This window comes from Melozone crissalis, unplaced genomic scaffold, assembly GCF_028551555.1.
Source record: "Melozone crissalis strain CALT ecotype California unplaced genomic scaffold, PUWL_Pcris_2 ptg000042l_1, whole genome shotgun sequence".
Lineage (NCBI taxonomy): Eukaryota > Metazoa > Chordata > Aves > Passeriformes > Passerellidae > Melozone > Melozone crissalis.
The window spans coordinates 42624926-42644136 of NW_026535820.1; the positions used below are offsets into that span (position 1 = coordinate 42624926).

Here is a 19211-nt window from a genome sequence, read left to right on the forward strand (position 1 = left end):
GTTTTGCCTTTTTTTAAAATATACTACTACTGTGATCACCTACTGGAAGAGGTTGCTTAGAGAGGTCATAAAGTTTCCACTTCAGGAAAAGGTGGCTCAAAAGCCAAGCGGAAACAGCACTGACCCTGCCATACATAGCTGACCCTGCTTTGAGTAGTCAGATTGGCTAGATGATCTCTAGAGGCCCTTTCCTACCTCAGCTACTCTGTGAAGTTATCTGAATGTTTCTTTTCCTGTTTTCAGAGGTTTAGTGGTCCCAAGTGTAGTTCTTATCTAGAAAATATTTTATTGGCTTTTTTTAATACTGTTCAGTTTCATACATACACAGGATAAAAGCATGAAGAGTGCTTGATCAGTTTAACCAAGTACTAAATCCTGTTTCTGCAGGCTCAGGCTGCTGTAAATGGAGGTGTTGATAATGCTGTGCTTGATCAACCTGCTAACCCAGCTGCTGAGAATGTAGTTGTAGGTGAGAACCCTGAAATTCAAGAGGAACAAGTAGATGAAGAGGAGGAAGATAATGAAGATGAAGAGGATGCTGTAGTAGAAGATGCAGCAGATGCAAACAATGGAGCACAAGGTAACAGGTGACTCAAAACATTAATGTTCTAGTTCTTATTAAATATAAATTAATTGAATACCGAGCTGTTGTAGTTGAAGGAAGCTGTGTAAGTTCCCACTTTAGCTTATTTATCTTGCCTCTGCAATTTTCATGCATTTTGAGTGCTAAAGCAGCTGCTTGCTGAAAAGCTGTCAGCAGTTACAAGATGGATATTTTGCACTAAAGTCTTTTTGTTCATTTAGAACATAACATAGAGTGGTTACATCTTGTTTTGAGTGATCTAACAGCTGTAAAAATGGCCATTGTCTCTTCAGATGATATGAACTGGAATGCTTTGGAATGGGATCGAGCAGCAGAAGAACTTACTTGGGAGCGAGTGAGTAAGAATGATTTTCTTGAATTTAATAATTCAGGCTCATACTTGAAATTATTTGTAGTATTGCTGTGTTAAAATGCGTCTGGGATAGATTTGGAAATAATTCTTTTGTAAGAGCCTTTAGTGACCTAGAAAAGTTGTTACATTATAAACAAAATGTTATTATGTTACTTCTTAACCATTAAAGAAAGCGTTTTTTCAATTTTAAGTATAAGAGCAGCTTATAAGTATGTAGTAGCAGCATAAAACATGTTTTAGTAGTCTTTTCTGAAGTCTTCCACTTGATGAGGTATAGAACTGACTTGCAGCTTGCTTTGAGGACACTGGGCCAGATTAGGAGTGCAAAGATGTTGCGTTAGATGTAGTTTAATGTTTAATTTTTGTGTTCATGAAAGCATTAGACTAAAGAAAAGAGAAATGGAATGTGTTTCTCTAAAAATGATGGAGCATTTTAATGTAACATGTTTCTGTATTGTTTATGGATCACAAATTCCATAACTGGAGCATGACATGCATGTACACTCTAATCATGGAGTAGAGTAGAGACTTGAAAATTAGTTTTTTTGTAGCTGGTCTAGAGGTAGGTAACATCTTGAGTTCTAAGCTCACCACATGCAAAATCTGCCTGAAGGTAGGTGCAGCAGCTTCATGTGATTTATCAGCATCACTACTAGGCTGTGGTATAGTTGTTGGCTTGATTGCAGGATAGCAGAAATACAGTTTTCATCATGAGTGGCACATCTTGATATTTGTTTTGTATCTATTGAAAGCTTCTTAGTGTGTTTTGAAAGATATTTCATAAAAAAGGATGGACATAAATTCAGGTTCCTGAACCATTCTCTTGTTTATTTCAGGATGGAAGTGCTGTATTTCTGAACCAAATTTATTTGCTGGAAAGTGCTGATATGTTCCTAACTGATGATATTTTGTTGCTTTTCCCTGAATATAGAAGTCAGTTTCAGCATACTCTCATAACCACTTCCAGTGTTATGTGCTGACAGGGGCAATAGATGTGTAGTTGACATTTAGTATTGAAATGCAGGTAGCCTCTTTTATTATAATATAAAAATACCATGCAATTTTTCTGAATTTTCAAACATTTTTGCATCTTAGTTTGATTTGTAAAATATGTGCAACTCTAATACTTTGGAACTTAGTGCAAAGTCCTTGTACAAAAGAGCCTTGAACATGGAACTTTACAGTGGTACTTGTGGATTAGGAGTGTCTCAATTGAAATAGTAAGATACACTCAAAGTGGGGGAAAAGGAGATTTTTTTTTTTTTTTTATTGTGATGGATGCTTTATTTTTGACTGCTCTGTGGATGCTTCATATAACAGCTGTGCTGAGTGAGGAAGAATTTGTTTCTCATCTTCCCTAGCTGTAAAACAGTTCTGTTCAAAAGTAAATAGCATGCAGTGTAGCAAATTACCCTGTTAGTAGTTGCTTTTACGCATCGAGGGTAAAATACTAACTTTCCTCAGTGCAGTGTAAACTGATATTTATGCTGATGTTTACAAGTAGGATGAATATATATATATATAAAACTGATATTTACAAGTATGATGAAACAAAAATTTGCTCTTATATTTAAATATTAAGTTGATTAAACATGTACTTAAATAGCCATTCAATCACTACAATATTTTGTAAATACAAAATCTTTGTCAAAGTCTTCAAAGTCATTGAGAGAAACAGCTTATAAATTAATTGATTCTGTGATTGGTTTGACCAAACACATATAGATACATGTGTATTCAGATATTCCACATGTATATCACTGCCTTAGAGCACCTGAGTTTACTGTGTTGAATGAGAACTTAGTTTCTCTCTTTATTGGTAAGAATTTACATGCCAATACTGTTGGTTGAGCCATTAAAAAACTCTTGATTGCATTGGACAATAAAGGTTAATGTGAAAGAGGCTTACTTTAGATTCAGGTTAGATTTTCTGATAAGTAAAAATAACTTTCTTATCTTCACAGATGCTTGGACTTGATGGATCTCTGGTTTTCTTAGTAAGTGCAGTCTTGCTTTTAAAGAATTTCTACAGAAGGATTTTTTTAAGTATCTATTTTTTTAATATACATATTTGTATTTCAAGTCCTTATTTTCATATCATATATATATTTCTTAAAAGACATTTTTAATGATGTCATGTTCAAGCAAACTAGGATTTTAGGAGTTTCACAAATTAGTGGTGTGTGTGTGGCATAGAAGTGAATTTCTTAAAAGACATAGAAACCTTTGGATCACTTACTCCACTGCAAATAAAAACTAGACCTTTTAAAAAGCACACACTGAAAATACATATGTATTTTAACCTTATGTTTTGATCTTTGTTGTAATTAAAATGCAGTTCTCATTCAAATATATTTTTTTGTCCTAGTACCACCATAACACCACTACATCTAGTGTAGACTAGATTTTAAAATCTAAGCTCTTCAGTTGACTCTGTTTTCAAAATACTCTATCTTAGAATCATTCAGTTTGAAAAATACCTCAAAGATCATTAATGTCTCTTATTTAAATGTCATGCCTTAGGTTTACAATTATGTTATTAGTCATTTACCTTCAATATTAATATCAAAAGTAGTAAAAATCCAGTGTACTTGTGGCTGAGGTCACATCTTAGCTAAAAGTAATATAAAAAATGGAGTTGTGCTGTCATTTCTAGAGTCAGAGCTGTCAGTTTTGTTGATGCATTTGTTGTGGCAAAGACTAATTGTTAAAGGTGAACATATCTCATTTATAAAAAAAGTATCCACACACATTTCATGTAATTCTTTTTAAAGATGGAACTATTTGTATAGACTTTAAAATAAAAGCCTACTTTTACAAAATGTAAGCAAGAGTAAGTGCACTTATCTAGATAAATGTTCATGGATGTGACTGAGCTGCATGTTAGAGCACAAACTTCCTGGCTCTAACTTGAGATGTGCAAGTTCTGGTGATAATAGATTGTTGAAATAAGAGGCTGAGATACAAAAGTCAATATTTAAAAGACTGACGTTTATGTTCTATTTTCTTGTCATCTTCCTTCCTCTTCCCCTGTACTCCTTACAGGAACATGTCTTTTGGGTAGTGTCTTTAAATACCCTGTTCATACTTGTCTTTGGTGAGTATTGCTTGCTCTTAGGTTTTAAAATGATCCTCCTTTGTGAATTGGTAGTGCAGGTCTATTTTAAGGCTGTTCGAGGAAAATGAAGATGTGACCTCTAAAAACAGAACCAAAAATGAACTGGCAATATGGATAACAAGTATTTATTATTTTCTAGTTTTGTCATTTTAATTTCTTTAAGTGAATAGATTTAAAATAGGAAACCTAGCAGAATCTTAAACATGTCAACTAAAGCACAGAAAGTATTTATTTCTAATATTGTTAAATTAAAGGAGGAATCTCAGGGAATTAAATTTGCAAGGAAATGCAGTGCTTTGAGGAATAGGTAAGACTTTTTTTTTCTCTTCATAATTCTTACTGGATAGTTATACAAATTTTTCCATTAAGAATCTATTCTTAGAGCTCAGACTGAAAGGGAGGGAGGTATGCAAGAATGTAGCATTTTAGTGACAAATGAAGCATGGTATACGCTTCAAAAAATACCAGACAAAAATACCACAAAGTTTCATGTCCTCTGAATGACCAGTTTAGAAAACAATTTTGTTATGTTGCTTTGGTGTGTTTTCAGTGGTCTTTCTTGACAGAAGGGTTTGAGGTTGAAAAGCTGAAGTTGTACTGTAGATAAGTTTTTACTGGCAAAGTAAAGCTCATGACACTGAACCAGTAATTTGAGCACCTAGATACTGAAACAGAACAGCAAATCAAAAGCAAATAAACATAAGTACATTGTATGTTTAATTCATGAGAAGCTGTAACTGTTCTAAAATAAGAGGTGGAAAATACTTGAATTATTTCTTTCTGATAATTATTCTATTTTAATACGTAGTTATCAGAAGTTAATTGGATTTTTTTAGCTGCTGTAATACATTGGCTTTTTTACCAAGTAGATAATAACCATGGAATTTCTAAACCATAGATTAAAATTCAATAATAAGGAAGTAATAAGAATGCTTAATGAGGCTGTTGTATAGAAACATTTTCAGTAGCAGCTTTGCCAAGGGTAAACTCCCAAATAGAGAAGAGAATGACTTTCCTAAGTAAGCAGGAGGTCTGGGAATTTAATATGTGCCTCTCAAACCTATTTTTAGTATCTTTCCCATTAAGTAATACTGCTTAATTTGCAACTGCCAAATCTCTAGTAATTTGTAATTATAGTACTTGTGAGTTCAGATGTCACAGGAGGTACTTGATAAAACAGAAGGAAAGCATTTGTAATCTTAATTAGTGGTCCAGAAATTTTCCTTGGACAAATTAATTCATTTCAACTTAATTAATATTTTCTATAGCTCAGTCTAGTACTCACAGAGGAGTTTGTACTCCTTTGTGCTTTTTTTTTTTTAAGGAATCCATTAGAAAATGTTTTAAATAATGTTATTTTAAAATCATGAAAACTGCACTATATTCTCATAAAATGTCAAAAATGCAACTTTTAATTTATTAGTCTGATATCTGTAGGAGTTGTGAGTGTGATCTTTGTCATCTCACTTTTCTTTCTCTTGTTCTTACTGGACAGGGAGAGTTCAAGTCCTCCTCCCTTTATCTTTTACATGTTTGCTTTTCCCAATAACTGCTGATTTTCCTAAAAGAGACATAAATTAAAACTTTTCTTATCATTGATTAGGGTAATATGAATCCTGCTAAATCTTTTCCTGTAGTTTTTTGTTGGTTTGTTTGCTTCTTGGGTTTTGAAGTTGGAATTTTTTTTTATGTTGGTCATACAGAAATGAAGAGAGAGAAAATCATCACACTTTTCATTTGAGGGGATGTTTAGTCTGTAGTAGTTCCCAGGGTGGGCGGCCATGATGTAGTGAAGACAATATAGGTGAAAATAGAAGCTTGCCACCTCTGCAGCCCCTTCTCTTTATACTGATGCATTCTGTTCCTGTAAAAAAATGATTTGAATTCTGTAGTCCTTCATAACTTGGTTGGAAGACAACAGAGTGAGATAAAGTAGCTAAAAAATTGATTTTGTTGCAAATATGCAGGTTACTAAAAATGGGGAGGTGCTGTGTTTTCTAATGCATTTCCGCGGAAAACTCAGAATGGTAAGGAGTGAGTTCTCAGGAATAATGAACAGTTTTCAGTACATTAATTCAAAGTAAAAGACTTCTCAGTTGCTCCTCATCCCTTCACTGGATGTCATCTTTTTCCACCTCCTCTTCCCTCTGCAAATTTCTGCAGGGCTTCCATTTTTCACAATATTTTAAGTATTCTTAAGAATTAAAGCACTGGAACTGAAGCCTTGCTAAAGCAAGTCCCATCTCCCAGGCTGTAAAATGGCTACTGAAATCTTTTAGTGCACGGGAAAAAATGAATATACAGCATAGGTTCCTTCAGGAGTCTGAGACAGATGCCAGCCTAGTACATAACTGAGACATGGAATTAATTTACAGAGTGCAATGTGAAGTAAGAAGGAAAAGACTGTCCTCTTATTCTGTGTAGTTTTATATTGTTTTAGTCCTTAAGTGCAAATTCTGATCTGATTTCCAGTGTTTGTAAAATTATAGGAATGTAACACTTGCAAAACACTTGCATAGAAATTAATTTTTGGTTTTTTTTCATGAAATTTATGAGAAGTAGAATAATGCCATGTTACAATATTCATCCTGCAAATAAGGCTCCATTACCAGTTTTCATGGCCTTCTTTTCTCCTTTCTGCTTACATTATACAGCATTTTGTCCATACCACATTGGTCACTTCTCCATTGTTGGCCTGGGCTTTGAGGAATATGTAAGTACTGTTTTATAATTTCAAAATGAAAAATAAACTACCACTGTTTATTCAATCACAGTATTTTTGTAGCATCTTTCCATTTCTATTTGTGGTTGCAAAAGTAACTTTGAGTATGTCTTCTTACTAGTTCTTCAGCCTTTTTGAATATATGATTGAAAATGTTGTCCCACTCTTTTCCACTTCCTCCATTATTTACATCTCAAGTGAAGTTTTTACTATTTGTAAAAACTGTGTGTGTCTTCAGGGTTTTTTAACAGCCTCTTGTTCCTTGTGTACATTTTATACTTGTTTACTAAGTTTCATAATGGATGATACTGAGATGGGGAAACTAGGGGATGAATGAAACAGTGTAAGGTGGCACTTTTTGTTTCATATATTGAGGTTGTTTTGAATTTGAAGAAAGTAGTTGTAATGTAAATGTAAACATTATCTATTCTTGATGAAGTACAATGATAGTAGATTATTAAAATATGTAAAAACTAGAGAAACTTGGCATTCTTCTTGAAGAGTTGAAATTTGGAATTTATCTTAGTTACATAAAAAGGAGATGTAATCTTCTAAGAGACTGATAAACTTTCACCTGTTTTCCTCTTTGCTCCAGGTCCAAGCATCTCACTTTGAAGGCCTGATTACAACTATAGTGGGATATGTTCTTCTAGCAGTGACTCTAATTGTTTGTCATGTATCCTTTTGTCAGTACTTACTTGGTTCAGATTTATGTGTCAATAATTTTTTCTGACTGTGCTTTGTGGAGGTGCAGACGTTATGTAGGTGCACTTAACTTGCCATTTTTCTCTGCTCTTTTGGTGAAATTGGAAGGAAAGATCTGTTCTCTTGGAGATTTAGAAGTTGTCAGTGTGACTGCCTGCTTTCAAATACTGTAACATGCTTAACAACACAATCAAGGGCTTTTATGTTTGCTTGAAAGTCTGTCTGAGAAGAGTGTAGAATCATTTTTTCCTCACTATCTGTAGGCTTCTGCTGTGAACTGTAGTTGCAGCAGAGAGATTGTAAAAGGAGGTATGATGGGAAATTTATTCAAATATTTTTGATCCTGCCAGATTTTTGAATAAGAATTATTTTAGTTTCTTTGTTATGTCTCTGAACTACTGAGAGTTTGCCGCAAGAATTTCTTTCTCATTATTACTTCCTCAGAGAAAAGTACTTTCTCTTAGCTGTAGAAAATAAAGTGCTGGAAGGATTTATTTGGTCACAAGTAAGAAGGCTGCATTCAGGCTGCATGATTTTTTACATCAGCTTCAATTTGAAAGAATACACACTTTACCAGCTTTCTGTGCAAAAGTAAATGAAGTTAACATTGACTTTCCACATCGGTATACTGATGTGCAGTGCATGTGTAAAGCATTAGTAGATTAGCATATAGGTTTTGCCTCCTAAAAAAAAACCCAAAACAAACTCCCAAAGTGCAATTGCATCTAGCTTTTCTTGGAAAAGGTGAGAATTTGATTTAGACAGCAGTGAAGGGAAAGGTGGTATTTAAAGTAGGTCTTCAGTTTTTAAATTTACTTATTTGTAGCAGATGTTTTCAGAGACAACTATTTATTTCTCAAGAAAACTGCTGGTTGTTTAATTTAAGAAAGGTCCTATTATTAATTAATATTTATTTACTTTAGATGCATGTTTAGGGATGTTACTCAGCACACCAGATCATGACTACTGGAGTCACAGCCAGTTTTGGAAATAGAACCCTGATAGTACACATACTTACTATTTGATTTTTCTTTTATAGAATTTCCTATTGCTAAAATCAGCATAATATAATGTTTGATATTAGACTATTACAAAATGGTTTCCAGTGCTATTTTCTTGACAAAGCTATTCAGGGTTTGGCAGCTCTTGTTAAGTTTCAGCGATCACGTCGTTTACTAGGAGTTTGCTATATTGTTGTCAAGGTAATCCTAATTTTTTGTGTGCAGAAAAAAAAAACCCTCTCATTTTAAGCTGACATTATCATTTTCTTAGCAATTTTTGTTAAACTAGTGAGATATTATTTTCTGTCTTTTCCTAAAGGTTTCCTTGTTAGTGGTGGTTGAAATTGGTGTGTTTCCTCTCATCTGTGGCTGGTGGTTGGATATATGCTCCTTGGTAAGAACAGAAACAAATAATGATAAAATCTTTTGTAGCTGTTTATATTTGAAGCAGAAAAAAAAAGTTCTGATGAGAAGAGAGCTGATAATGTGAGTTTGACAGCGCTCTTCTGTTTTCATAAACAGCATTTCCAGAGGGAAATTTCTAGGGTTTTTTAGGTACTGCGTAATGCTAATTTTGGGTTTTTTTATGTTACTAAATACAAATTAACATGCTATTACTAAAATCACAAGATCCTAATCCTTTTTAGTGCTGTTACAAGACCACAGTGATAATGAGCTTACTTATAGGCAAACTTGTGCTCTGAATAAACCTCTTTATGTAGCCATCTTATGTGGAATGGTAATGACTTTGTATTTTAAGTTGTCCAGTCTCTTTCTGTTTCAAAAAAGATCTTTGCTGCACTTGTTTGGAATTGAGGACAGTTTTTCTGTCCCAAAAAATACTGAGTGATAAATTTGAAATTGACAAAATTAGTTTTTTCCAACCTTGGTAGAAATAGAATTTTACTTAGGAATTATTTGCTTCCATCATAGTGTCACTTTGTTTGAATTGATTTATAACTTATCTAGAATCTGTCAGTGATTGAGTTGACATATTTCTTCTTTCTGTCAGCATAAATAAATTGATCAGATATTGATCTTTATTTGCTGTTCTTATCATAAAAAATGCCTTTTTTCTATAAATGGTGTATTTATGTGTTAAAGCAAACATTTAAATTATGCTTAGTATATATATTTAACTAGAATAAACAAAATGAGTATGTGTGGATGTTTGCCAAACTTTATTCAAATTTGTTTACTACTTACCTTCTTCTAGGAGATGTTTGATGCCACTCTGAAAGACAGAGAATTGAGCTTTCAGTCTGCCCCAGGCACCACAATGTTTCTGCATTGGTTGGTTGGAATGGTTTACGTTTTCTATTTTGCATCCTTCATCCTTTTGCTAAGAGAGGTGAGTCTGTAAGAACAAGATTGGTATGTAACACAGTTTGATGCTTACATACAGAACTGTTAAATCTTTTATGTGTTGGTATTGCTGCTACCATTTTCTGTGTGTCTGAGCATTGCCTTCAAATTAATCCAAATATGTTTTAGTTGTTTAAGATCAATCAGTACTTGAAAATTAAGCTTGTATTTGCTTATTGGTTCTCTAGTTCCCTGTGATAATACTTTTTGTTCTATTTCTGTGCAATTTTGGTGAATCTTGTTCAACCAATATCCCTATTATGGTAAAGCTTATTTTCTGCAGCAGTGTTGTTCAAAATGAAAAATAAATGCAAAGATTATATTGTCCTCATATTTATTTTATTTCCTACTCCAGGTATTGAGACCTGGTGTCTTATGGTTTCTCAGGAATTTGAATGATCCAGACTTCAATCCTGTGCAGGAAATGATTCACTTGCCCATCTATAGACATCTCAGGAGGTTTATCTTATCAGTGGTAAGAACTTATCAGAAAGATTTCTTTATTTGGAAATAAAGCTTCATATGTACTGTGTATATAAAGAAGAACATTTTCACCATGGAAGTGAACTGGTAGTGGGACAGGTTGCCAGCAGAATCTGCATCTTTCAATGCTCAAACTCAACAAGATAAGGTTCTGAACAGCCTGATGTATCTGGGTCTGCTCAGAGCAGCGGTTTGAGGAGAGTTGGTTGTACTTCAGAGCTCTCTTCTAAACCAAGTACCTTATGCTAAGTCCCAAAAAATGTTTGTATATTCAGAAAACAAGTATTTGTTATAACGGATATTGTAAGTCGCATAACTTTCATGATGCCCTCAGTTACTGCAGTAAACATTGTGTGTCCAGTTCAGCCAAAGTAGTGCAGCAGAGAGAGTAATTTTCTAGACAGATTTTGGATTGGAGTCTGCTGCTGTAGCCAGTGGTGGCTGTTTCCAGATTACCACTGTAAGATAGTGAAAACTTTGAGAGTTTTTTCCCTTCAGTTGTTTGTCTGAGGTTTGCTGAGCGCTGCTGAGCATGCAGTGAAGGAAGGGTCGAAGACTGTCTTTGACATAAATGTTACATGAACTGTGTAAGCTGGCACACCAGAAACATTGTTTGATGTACTGTGTTGTTACACCTGAGCTGCTTTAAGCAGTGAAAGCTCAGAGAGATCCTGATTTGTTAGAGAGCCCTTCAGTATGAGTGGAGTTGACCTTTCCACCTTTCTGAGCATTCTGTCCTTAGATAATGGTAATTCTTCAGTTGCATGAAATTTCATGGTACATCAGGTGGCCCAAATACAAGCCAAGATCTACTGGTTGCTTATGATCTCACTTATGTTGTCACACGTAAGTGTTGAACAGGCAGTTACTTGAACTTCACCTTTTGACTTGCTCAGCTGATTAATTCAGAATTTTCACTAGCCTCATGCTAAGATGTGGGGTCCAGAATGGTAATCATTTACCATTTCAAAGAATAAATCACACCTTTCAAGCTCTGTTTATCTTTCTGTATTTTAAAGAGATGTCTCGTGTATGACATAAACTATTATTTTTCAGGAAGAAGGGGATTTTTTCTTTTTGACCTAGTTAAACACAACTCTTTTTTTCACACCTTTAGCCTATTTCATTTATATAAATTGTAAGAATGTGTTTAAAATGTACTTAATTTTTCATCAGGTTCCTTAAGGAAACAGTAATTATAAAAGTGCATTGTCTTCAGGCACTTGATGTCCCCTACTGAATTTTGGTCTTTCAGTCAATTTGAAATGTGAAGAAATAGGAACTGAGAGGTCTTTTGCTTCAGCAAGTTGCTTAAGAAGTCAGCCACTTAGAAAAGAGAGGAATACAAAATAAGCAATCCTGTTGTTGGGGAAGGGGAAGAAAGAACTCTCTGACATTGCTCTAGCTGACAGCAGGCTTATTCTGGTGCTTATTCAGCTGCAGTCCTGTTTGGCGAGGGCATCATAGTCAACTGGTCTGCCTAGGATGGATTTGATTTTCTTCATAGTGTCTTCAGATGTCCTTCTGCACCTGAATGGGCAGCTGGAACAGTGTTGCTAACACAGGCCTGTTGGCTGTGGCTGGACAGTGCTTGCTCAGCACCCAGGCATTTTCTTTGCTGCTCTGCCCTGCTCCCTCACCTCCAGTGAATAAGCTGTAGGCTGGAAGGAGGGTATCCCTGGAACAGCTGACCTGAACTGACCGAAGGGATATGACATCGTGCTCAGCAGTAAAAGCTGTGAGAAAGGAGGTTGGGAGGGGACGTTCATGGTTATGGTGTTTGCCTTCCTGACTTCCCAGGAAATTGTTGATTGCCTGTCTGCTGATGGGAAGTAGAGAGTGAATTCTTACTGTTTTGATTGCTTACTTGGTGCTTTCTCTATTAAATTGCCATTGTCTCAGTGCTGCCTGCCTTCTGTTTTGCCTTCCCCTTCAGCTGAAGAGGGGAATAAGCAAGCAGCTGGGAAGGTATTCAGCTGTTAGCCTGGGCTAGCCCACCACCCCAGGGAACATGTCAGAGATGAGTGGGAAACTAGGTTTGGTAGTTTCTACTTTTTGGACTAATTTGTTTATTTTATAATTGCAGATTGTGTTTGGATCAATTGTACTTCTCATGCTCTGGCTTCCTATACGCATTATTAAGTATCTCCTGCCTAACTTTCTTCCATATAATGTTATGCTCTACAGGTGAGCATTTATTTTTAAAAACATGGGGGTTTTTTTTAATGTTTGTATAACTGGAAGAAGTGTATTTGCTCTCTCTGAGCATTAAAGTGACACTTTTTGTTATGTTATTTTGTCTTCCATTAATCTAATCTTCATTGTTCTAAGAGAAGTAAAGGGTAAAGGACATGGCTACATCATACTATGTGACAAATTAAAAGCTGCTTGAAAAAAGAAGCATTTTGTATTCCTTCCATAAAGATAACTATTTGGGGCTTTATGCCCTCAAAACACTTCCCATTTCAACTTTCTGATAGTGAAGTTCCTTTTGTGTTTGCTTTTTTAACGCACTCATTCCTGATTTTCATTGCTTCAGGAGTAAAAGAATATCTGTAACTGCATTTTTTTAATGGTAGCAGTTTTTTCCTATTTCTGAATAATAATTCAAACAGCAATTATAGATGCAAATAGAGATGCATACTATATTCTTAGATATAATCTTTCTCAATGTTTTTTTCCTAAATTTGTTATAAGCCAAAGTGGCTAATCTCTCTGCTCAAGGTATTATATAGGGAAAAACCGTAACAAAAAATGAAGAATTTTCCTTTTTGGCATCCAATGTATTTTTGCATTGTAGTGGCATTAATAGGATTCAGTGTAAAATATTTCTATTGGAATGTTCCTTATGTTTGATTTTGTGCTCTTCCCATTGTTTCCAGTGACGCTCCAGTAAGTGAACTTTCCCTAGAGCTGCTTTTGCTTCAGGTGGTGCTTCCAGCTTTGTTAGAGCAAGGACATACAAGACAGTGGTTGAAAGGTCTTGTACGAGCATGGACTGTTACTGCTGGATACTTGCTGTAAGTACAGAAATCCAAAATCAGCGACTACCACTGTGCCCAGTTGGGCCTTTACACATGAGGGCAGCTTTCCAGAAGGTTATCCCAACAAGCAGGTTTAATAGTTTTCTACAGATAAAGACATTATGAAAAACTTCTATAGTGATTGCTTTCTTCTAAGCAGTAGATCTACATACTTCTGGACTAGCCTTTGACAAGTAATTCTTTTGGTACACCATTACAGCATTTGCTTAGTGAAAGAAATCTCTAAAAGTATGACTGACATCCTCTTCACTCCCTATTATATGAAAATAAGGATATAAATATCAGCAGTGTGTTTCCATGAATCATCTAAATAAAATTCATGTGCACTTCTTAGATTTCTTACTATAAGAAGGAAAAATAAAGAAAAATAATTTAGAACATTGAGCTGAAGAAGTAAGCAACTTAAATTAGTGGTTTTAAAGTTTCAAGTTCAGATTTTAGAGAAGGATAAAACCATTTCTTTGTCAAATAAAGTAAATTAATGTACTGCCAGGCAGAGTTCTAGCACTTGAAATTATTTTTTAGTTCATCACTTGTTTGCCAAATTAGTAAAGAAAAAAGTAAAGTTGATTTTGTTTCTGTACAGTTTTCAGTTTAACTTCAAAGGATATTGGCATTCTCCCACCATGTTGCACTCTTAGAATAAGGAATTATTCTTTGCCAAGTTATGTCTGAGAAAGTGAGTGAATGAATGAAAGATTTTTTTCTTCACTGTAACCCAAAATGTTTATTTTAGTTTCTCATAAGGAAACTCTGCTCACCCCCTCTTCTCCTGGTATACATTTTGAAGAAGATTTAATTATTTTCCAAGTTTTGATTATAGGTGTAGTGTAACACAGGAGTTTTAGAGATTATGATAGAAGTGGCTTTTCTTACTCCACTGTTGCAGCTCTTTAGGACAATTGCAAATTACCTCCTCAGCAATTTTAGTTTAGCACATATCAAAATCTTTTGCTCTGTGTTGTTCCCAAAAAGCAAACTGTTGGGTAAATTTCATTGCTAATAGAATATCCGCACATACCTTTCTGTGCTAAAGCTGAGGAAGATTAAATTCTAAATGTTCAGTTTTAATCAGACTCAAATTTTGCTAATTGTATGTGTGGAAAACATCAACAGAATAATTTTTAAGTAGATTGATTTTTTCCTAGGATTGCTATTCTTAAAAAGCTGTGAACAGGTTTGAGCAATTTAGAATCTTCTTGAAAGGCTCTGCCTGCCTCTGCAGTTTGATAGCACGTCCATAGCAATGCAGCACCATCCTTGTATGGTTTAGGTTTGAAGGTCCTTGTTTCCTATAGAGCTTGGTGATGGTAACATAAAAGCTGTCAGTAGAGCTGTGTGCTTATATGAACTGAAATATCCATGTAATTTTCCTTTCATGTGCGCAACACCTTTAATACCAGGTGGTGTTTTTAAAGCAGTCAAACAGATCTTCCCTTGTGATGGAATTCTAACTGCATCCACAGCAGCACTTTCCTTCTATATTGTGTTTATGATGATATTGAGTATGTTACCAAAAAAGGCTTATTTTACTTAATCAAGATTCTGCCAGCACTCCTGTATTAGTTTTGTACAACCTGTATGCATTCTGAGTAGGCCTATATTTCTGTAAGTTTCTCATTCATACCAAACAGCACAAAACTGAAATTTTGACTGTTGCAGGGATCTTCATTCTTACCTACTTGGTGATCAGGAAGAGAACGAAAACAATGCAAATCAGCAACCTAACAACCAGCATGCTCGCAATAATAACGCCATTCCAGTTGTGGGAGAAGGTCTCCATGCGGCCCATCAAGCCATACTTCAACAGGGAGGACCTGTGGGTTTCCAGCCTTATCGTAGGCCTTTAAAATTCCCACTCAGGGTATGTATACCTAACACATCAAAAGAAAAGAAAAAGACATTTGAGAAGTTTTCTTTTCTAAGAGAGATTTAGCCCATGTTGTCAGAATCACATGGTGGGTCCTGTTTTATATGGTTTGCAGCTTTCAAAATGTACAGTTGCAGTCATGCTCATACATATATAAGCCTGTAAGATCTTCAATTACAGTTTTATTTACAGATTCCATATATGTTGAGTATTATGTGTCAATTGACATCTTATTTTCTTTATACTAAGTAATGGAGAGAAAGACAATAAGCCCCTCTCAAACAGGTAGTTCAGGTGTGCCTCTAACAAGGCATGGCTTTCAAGGGGGCATGCTTTGGTCTTGTAGCTGAAGGGTATTCAGAACTATTTTGCTTTATTAAGAAAATAAACAGAGAACTTCTGTTGCTTCTGCATCTGTATTAAACATAGAAAGGCATTGTATAATGCTTGAAAGTTCTAAATCCTTAAAATTAGAAAGGAAATTTTATTGGCAAATACTTACATTTCTAGAATAATATACAGCTTAAACTTGATAGCTGTTTTGTTGTTAGTAGAACTCTGAGTTAAATATAAACTGCACCACAGCTCACTTAGTGTGGTTTCAGGTGTAGCTGAAGAATGGAAGTAATGGCTAACATTGGGTCAGTGTGGTATTGCATCTGAAGGTTCCTTCCTTTATACCCAAATGTCTCATCAAGGAAAGTCTGTTCCAGACTGAACTTTGTCTCAGCAATCTGTTGGGATAAGGTGCTAGCTTTCCCATGGCAAGCTTGCTTGTTGTGTGTCTTTGATAATTAGTGAAGCAGAACTTCATAGTGCCTGGTGCTTGAGAAATATTTTAAAAGTCAAGTACATGGCAATTCTCTGGTAAGGTGAAAACCTGGCTGAGGAGTAACCAGCTTCACTGTCAGCTTCTGGTCACAGAAACCTGAGAACATCTGGAAGAATTCCTTTTGAAACCACTGTCTTGCTCATATGGCATACAGAGCTAGAAATCTTTCAGGATTATATGGGAGTCATGCTGCTCAGTGCAGAAATTAGGAGATGGTCTTTTTTATGTGACAAAGCAAAGAACTTAAGTCATTCTGGATTCTATGTTATTTTTTAATGTTGGAACAGTTAATGGAAAGTCTTAGAAATACACAACACTGCAGGTGTTCTGCATGTACTGGGGTTAGGTTTCTTTTTGCTGATTTATTTATAGTGAAACATCAGTTAGTATTTGAACATCCTAGTTTAGCTGCCTTTCTAGGATGATGTATTTTTTTGTACTGGGATTTCTTGGGGTTTGGTTAAATAACTTTCTTACGCACTTCCCTTCCTTTTTTTTCCCTTTTTCAGATATTTCTTTTGATTGTTTTCATGTGCATAACATTACTGATTGCTAGTCTTATCTGCCTTACGTTACCAGGTGAGTCTATTACGGTAAACTATCATTAAAAACAACTCAGTATGTTCCCGTGGCCAACCATGGCAGATGTTTTGAAACCATTGTTTGAAATCAAAAGGCAAAAATATGGAAACTAGTCTAATTTTTAATAATTTGTCATCAAATTGTAATCTAAAAATCTAAACAACAGAGATTGCCATACCCTTTTTGTTGTAGAATAATTTTCTTCTGAGGACAGGGCTTCAAATGCTTCAATCTTGGTAGTATTGACTGGAAAATAATTGAAACTCTTGCACCTGTTTTACTGTTTTGAGAAGGAAAATACGTAGATTGTTTCCAGGTCTTCTACAGTATTTTCTTTAATTAAATATTCTGAAGGTGCCATTGTTGAGTACTGCGAGGAGCAGGGAGTTGGACTCCATGGTCCTTAGGAGTTCCTTCCAACTTGAGATACTCCATCCTTCTGTGATCTTGACTCATCACTAGGAGATTTTGTGAAGTGGCATGTACATCACTTTGAAATGTCCAAATAAGTACTTCAAGAACACTTGGTATTTTTAAAAATAATTTGGAGTAAATGAAGCCATGTCAACCAGCATAAATTTCATAACCTGTCTGCTGTAATACTATGTAATTTATTATCTTGTTCTATTAATGAAGAATTTCATAACCTGTCTGCTGTAATACCATATAATTTATTTCTTCAGTTAATGATCCTAAAGTCAATAATGTGTTAAGATCAAAGTTATAAATTCTGTGATTGTTTTAGAAGTAGGACATAAAATAATTCTACTGTAATACTAGGGAAATGAAAACACTATTAAAAAATGAACTGTAGAAAATCAGTGTCGCATTTTTGTCAGAGAACTTCAGAAGCCCCATCAGTAAGTCTTAAAAAATTACATAAGACAGTGAAACAACCCAAAGATAGCTCGTATAATTTAAGTTCAACCTTACACACTAATGCATGATTGCTGTTGCAGTTCTGAAGATCAGTATTTAGGCTCTGAACAGTGCTTTGTTTTGCTGTAGGTCAGGTCACATTGCTGTCCTAATGAAAATCTAGGTGGAAAAGAATTTCTATGTGTATATTTGGCATCATTTTTGAAGCCCTTTGCATAGTGCTTCACACCTTTACACATTACGAATATAGTACCAAAATAACTGTTTTATGAGGAATAATATTTATGCAGAGATATTTCAGGTAAATTTGCGAAGTACTTTTTTAATGAGCATCCTTTCCTAATAGATCCAGAAGCGTTGCTGTATGTAACAGTGCTTGTGTTTGCAGTGTTTGCTGGCCGGTGGTTAATGTCATTTTGGACGGGGACTGCCAAAATCCATGAGCTGTACACAGCTGCCTGTGGTCTCTATGTCTGCTGGCTGACTATCCGAGCTGTGACTGTGCTGGTGGCCTGGATGCCGCAGGGTCGTAGAGTCATTTTCCAGAAGGTCAAAGAATGGTCTCTCATGGTGAGTCTTGAGAAAAGGTTCTACTGAACTACCAAAAAATTAGCTAATGGCACTTGTTTTATTTTTTGCTTGGAGGCTTTACTCTGTCATATATACTACATTTTGCTTTTCAGACCATTTTGAAGCTTTTGCAGCTTATGTTCCCATTGCCTAGGCTAACTATTTTTGGAAGGCAATCAGTGTAAATATATTTGTGTGTATATATGTTTAAATATATGTATGTGTATGTTTTTCTGTTTTCCTTTAAAAGTGAATTTATTGCATTATTATGGCATATGTTACATGTTCTCAAAAACATTTACATTTTCACATAAACCTGGAAACTTAACTATTTACTTGTTTAGTTACATGAAATTATCAAATGGGAAAACCTAATAAAGCTGATAGATGATGATGATATCTCTACAAAGTAGCTTGATGCATATTTTCAGGAAGATCTTTATCAGCTGTTGAACTTGCATGGTTCAAATAAAGATATTTTCCTCAAAAATATTAATTATGAGGAGTTGGCATTCTCAGCATGAAAACAAATTCATACCCCAACTTTTTATCTTGGTGTTGATTTTGAGGATTTCTGTAGTAGATTTCTTGCTAGTTCCTTTAAACATCAATAGCATAAATGTATCTTGTTATGGACATTTTAATGTGTTTATTGAATTGTTACACTGTACATGTTCTTCATGTACTAACTACCATGTTTCCCAAATACCTCATCCATCATTTTGATTTTAGCTTCTTTAAGATCTTAGCTTCTTCAAGAAAATTCATAGCTAAAGCTCAATTTCTACTTGTTCTTTGCTGCTTCTTCTTCTTATGTTAATTAAGTCAGGCTACTTTGTATGATGCAGTTAAATTAGGAGAATTTTAGAATAAAGATTCAAATACTGTGTTCTGAGTCCTCCATTTTTAAGTCAAATATTCCATAATGACTGAATTTTTAAGGTTGGTTTTGTTCCAGAGAAAAAATTGGCAGCTTTGGAAATTTTTTTTTTAATTTCCCAGCATATGAGCGGGCATATGCAATATATTGAAGTGCCTTTGGACAGTATTCCCTATTGATAACAGTCAGTGTGACTTTGTGGTT

At 34.9% G+C, this 19211-nt stretch overlaps 1 protein-coding gene across 2 annotated transcripts in view; it reads left to right on the forward strand.

Annotated features, from left to right (window-relative positions):
- Window positions 1-19211, forward strand: part of MARCHF6 (membrane associated ring-CH-type finger 6) — a 44266-nt gene that overhangs the window by 16119 nt on the left and 8936 nt on the right. For both annotated transcript variants that reach the window (XM_054285017.1, XM_054285016.1), the window contains exons 7-21: window positions 388-580; window positions 877-938; window positions 2921-2953; window positions 4002-4053; window positions 6729-6787; window positions 7392-7472; window positions 8635-8703; window positions 8822-8896; window positions 9719-9853; window positions 10223-10342; window positions 12437-12537; window positions 13233-13370; window positions 15057-15258; window positions 16606-16675; window positions 17946-18127. In XM_054285017.1, coding sequence (XP_054140992.1) covers window positions 388-580; window positions 877-938; window positions 2921-2953; window positions 4002-4053; window positions 6729-6787; window positions 7392-7472; window positions 8635-8703; window positions 8822-8896; window positions 9719-9853; window positions 10223-10342; window positions 12437-12537; window positions 13233-13370; window positions 15057-15258; window positions 16606-16675; window positions 17946-18127 — 1572 coding nt within the window. The remainder of the gene's footprint in view (window positions 1-387; window positions 581-876; window positions 939-2920; window positions 2954-4001; window positions 4054-6728; window positions 6788-7391; window positions 7473-8634; window positions 8704-8821; window positions 8897-9718; window positions 9854-10222; window positions 10343-12436; window positions 12538-13232; window positions 13371-15056; window positions 15259-16605; window positions 16676-17945; window positions 18128-19211) is intronic.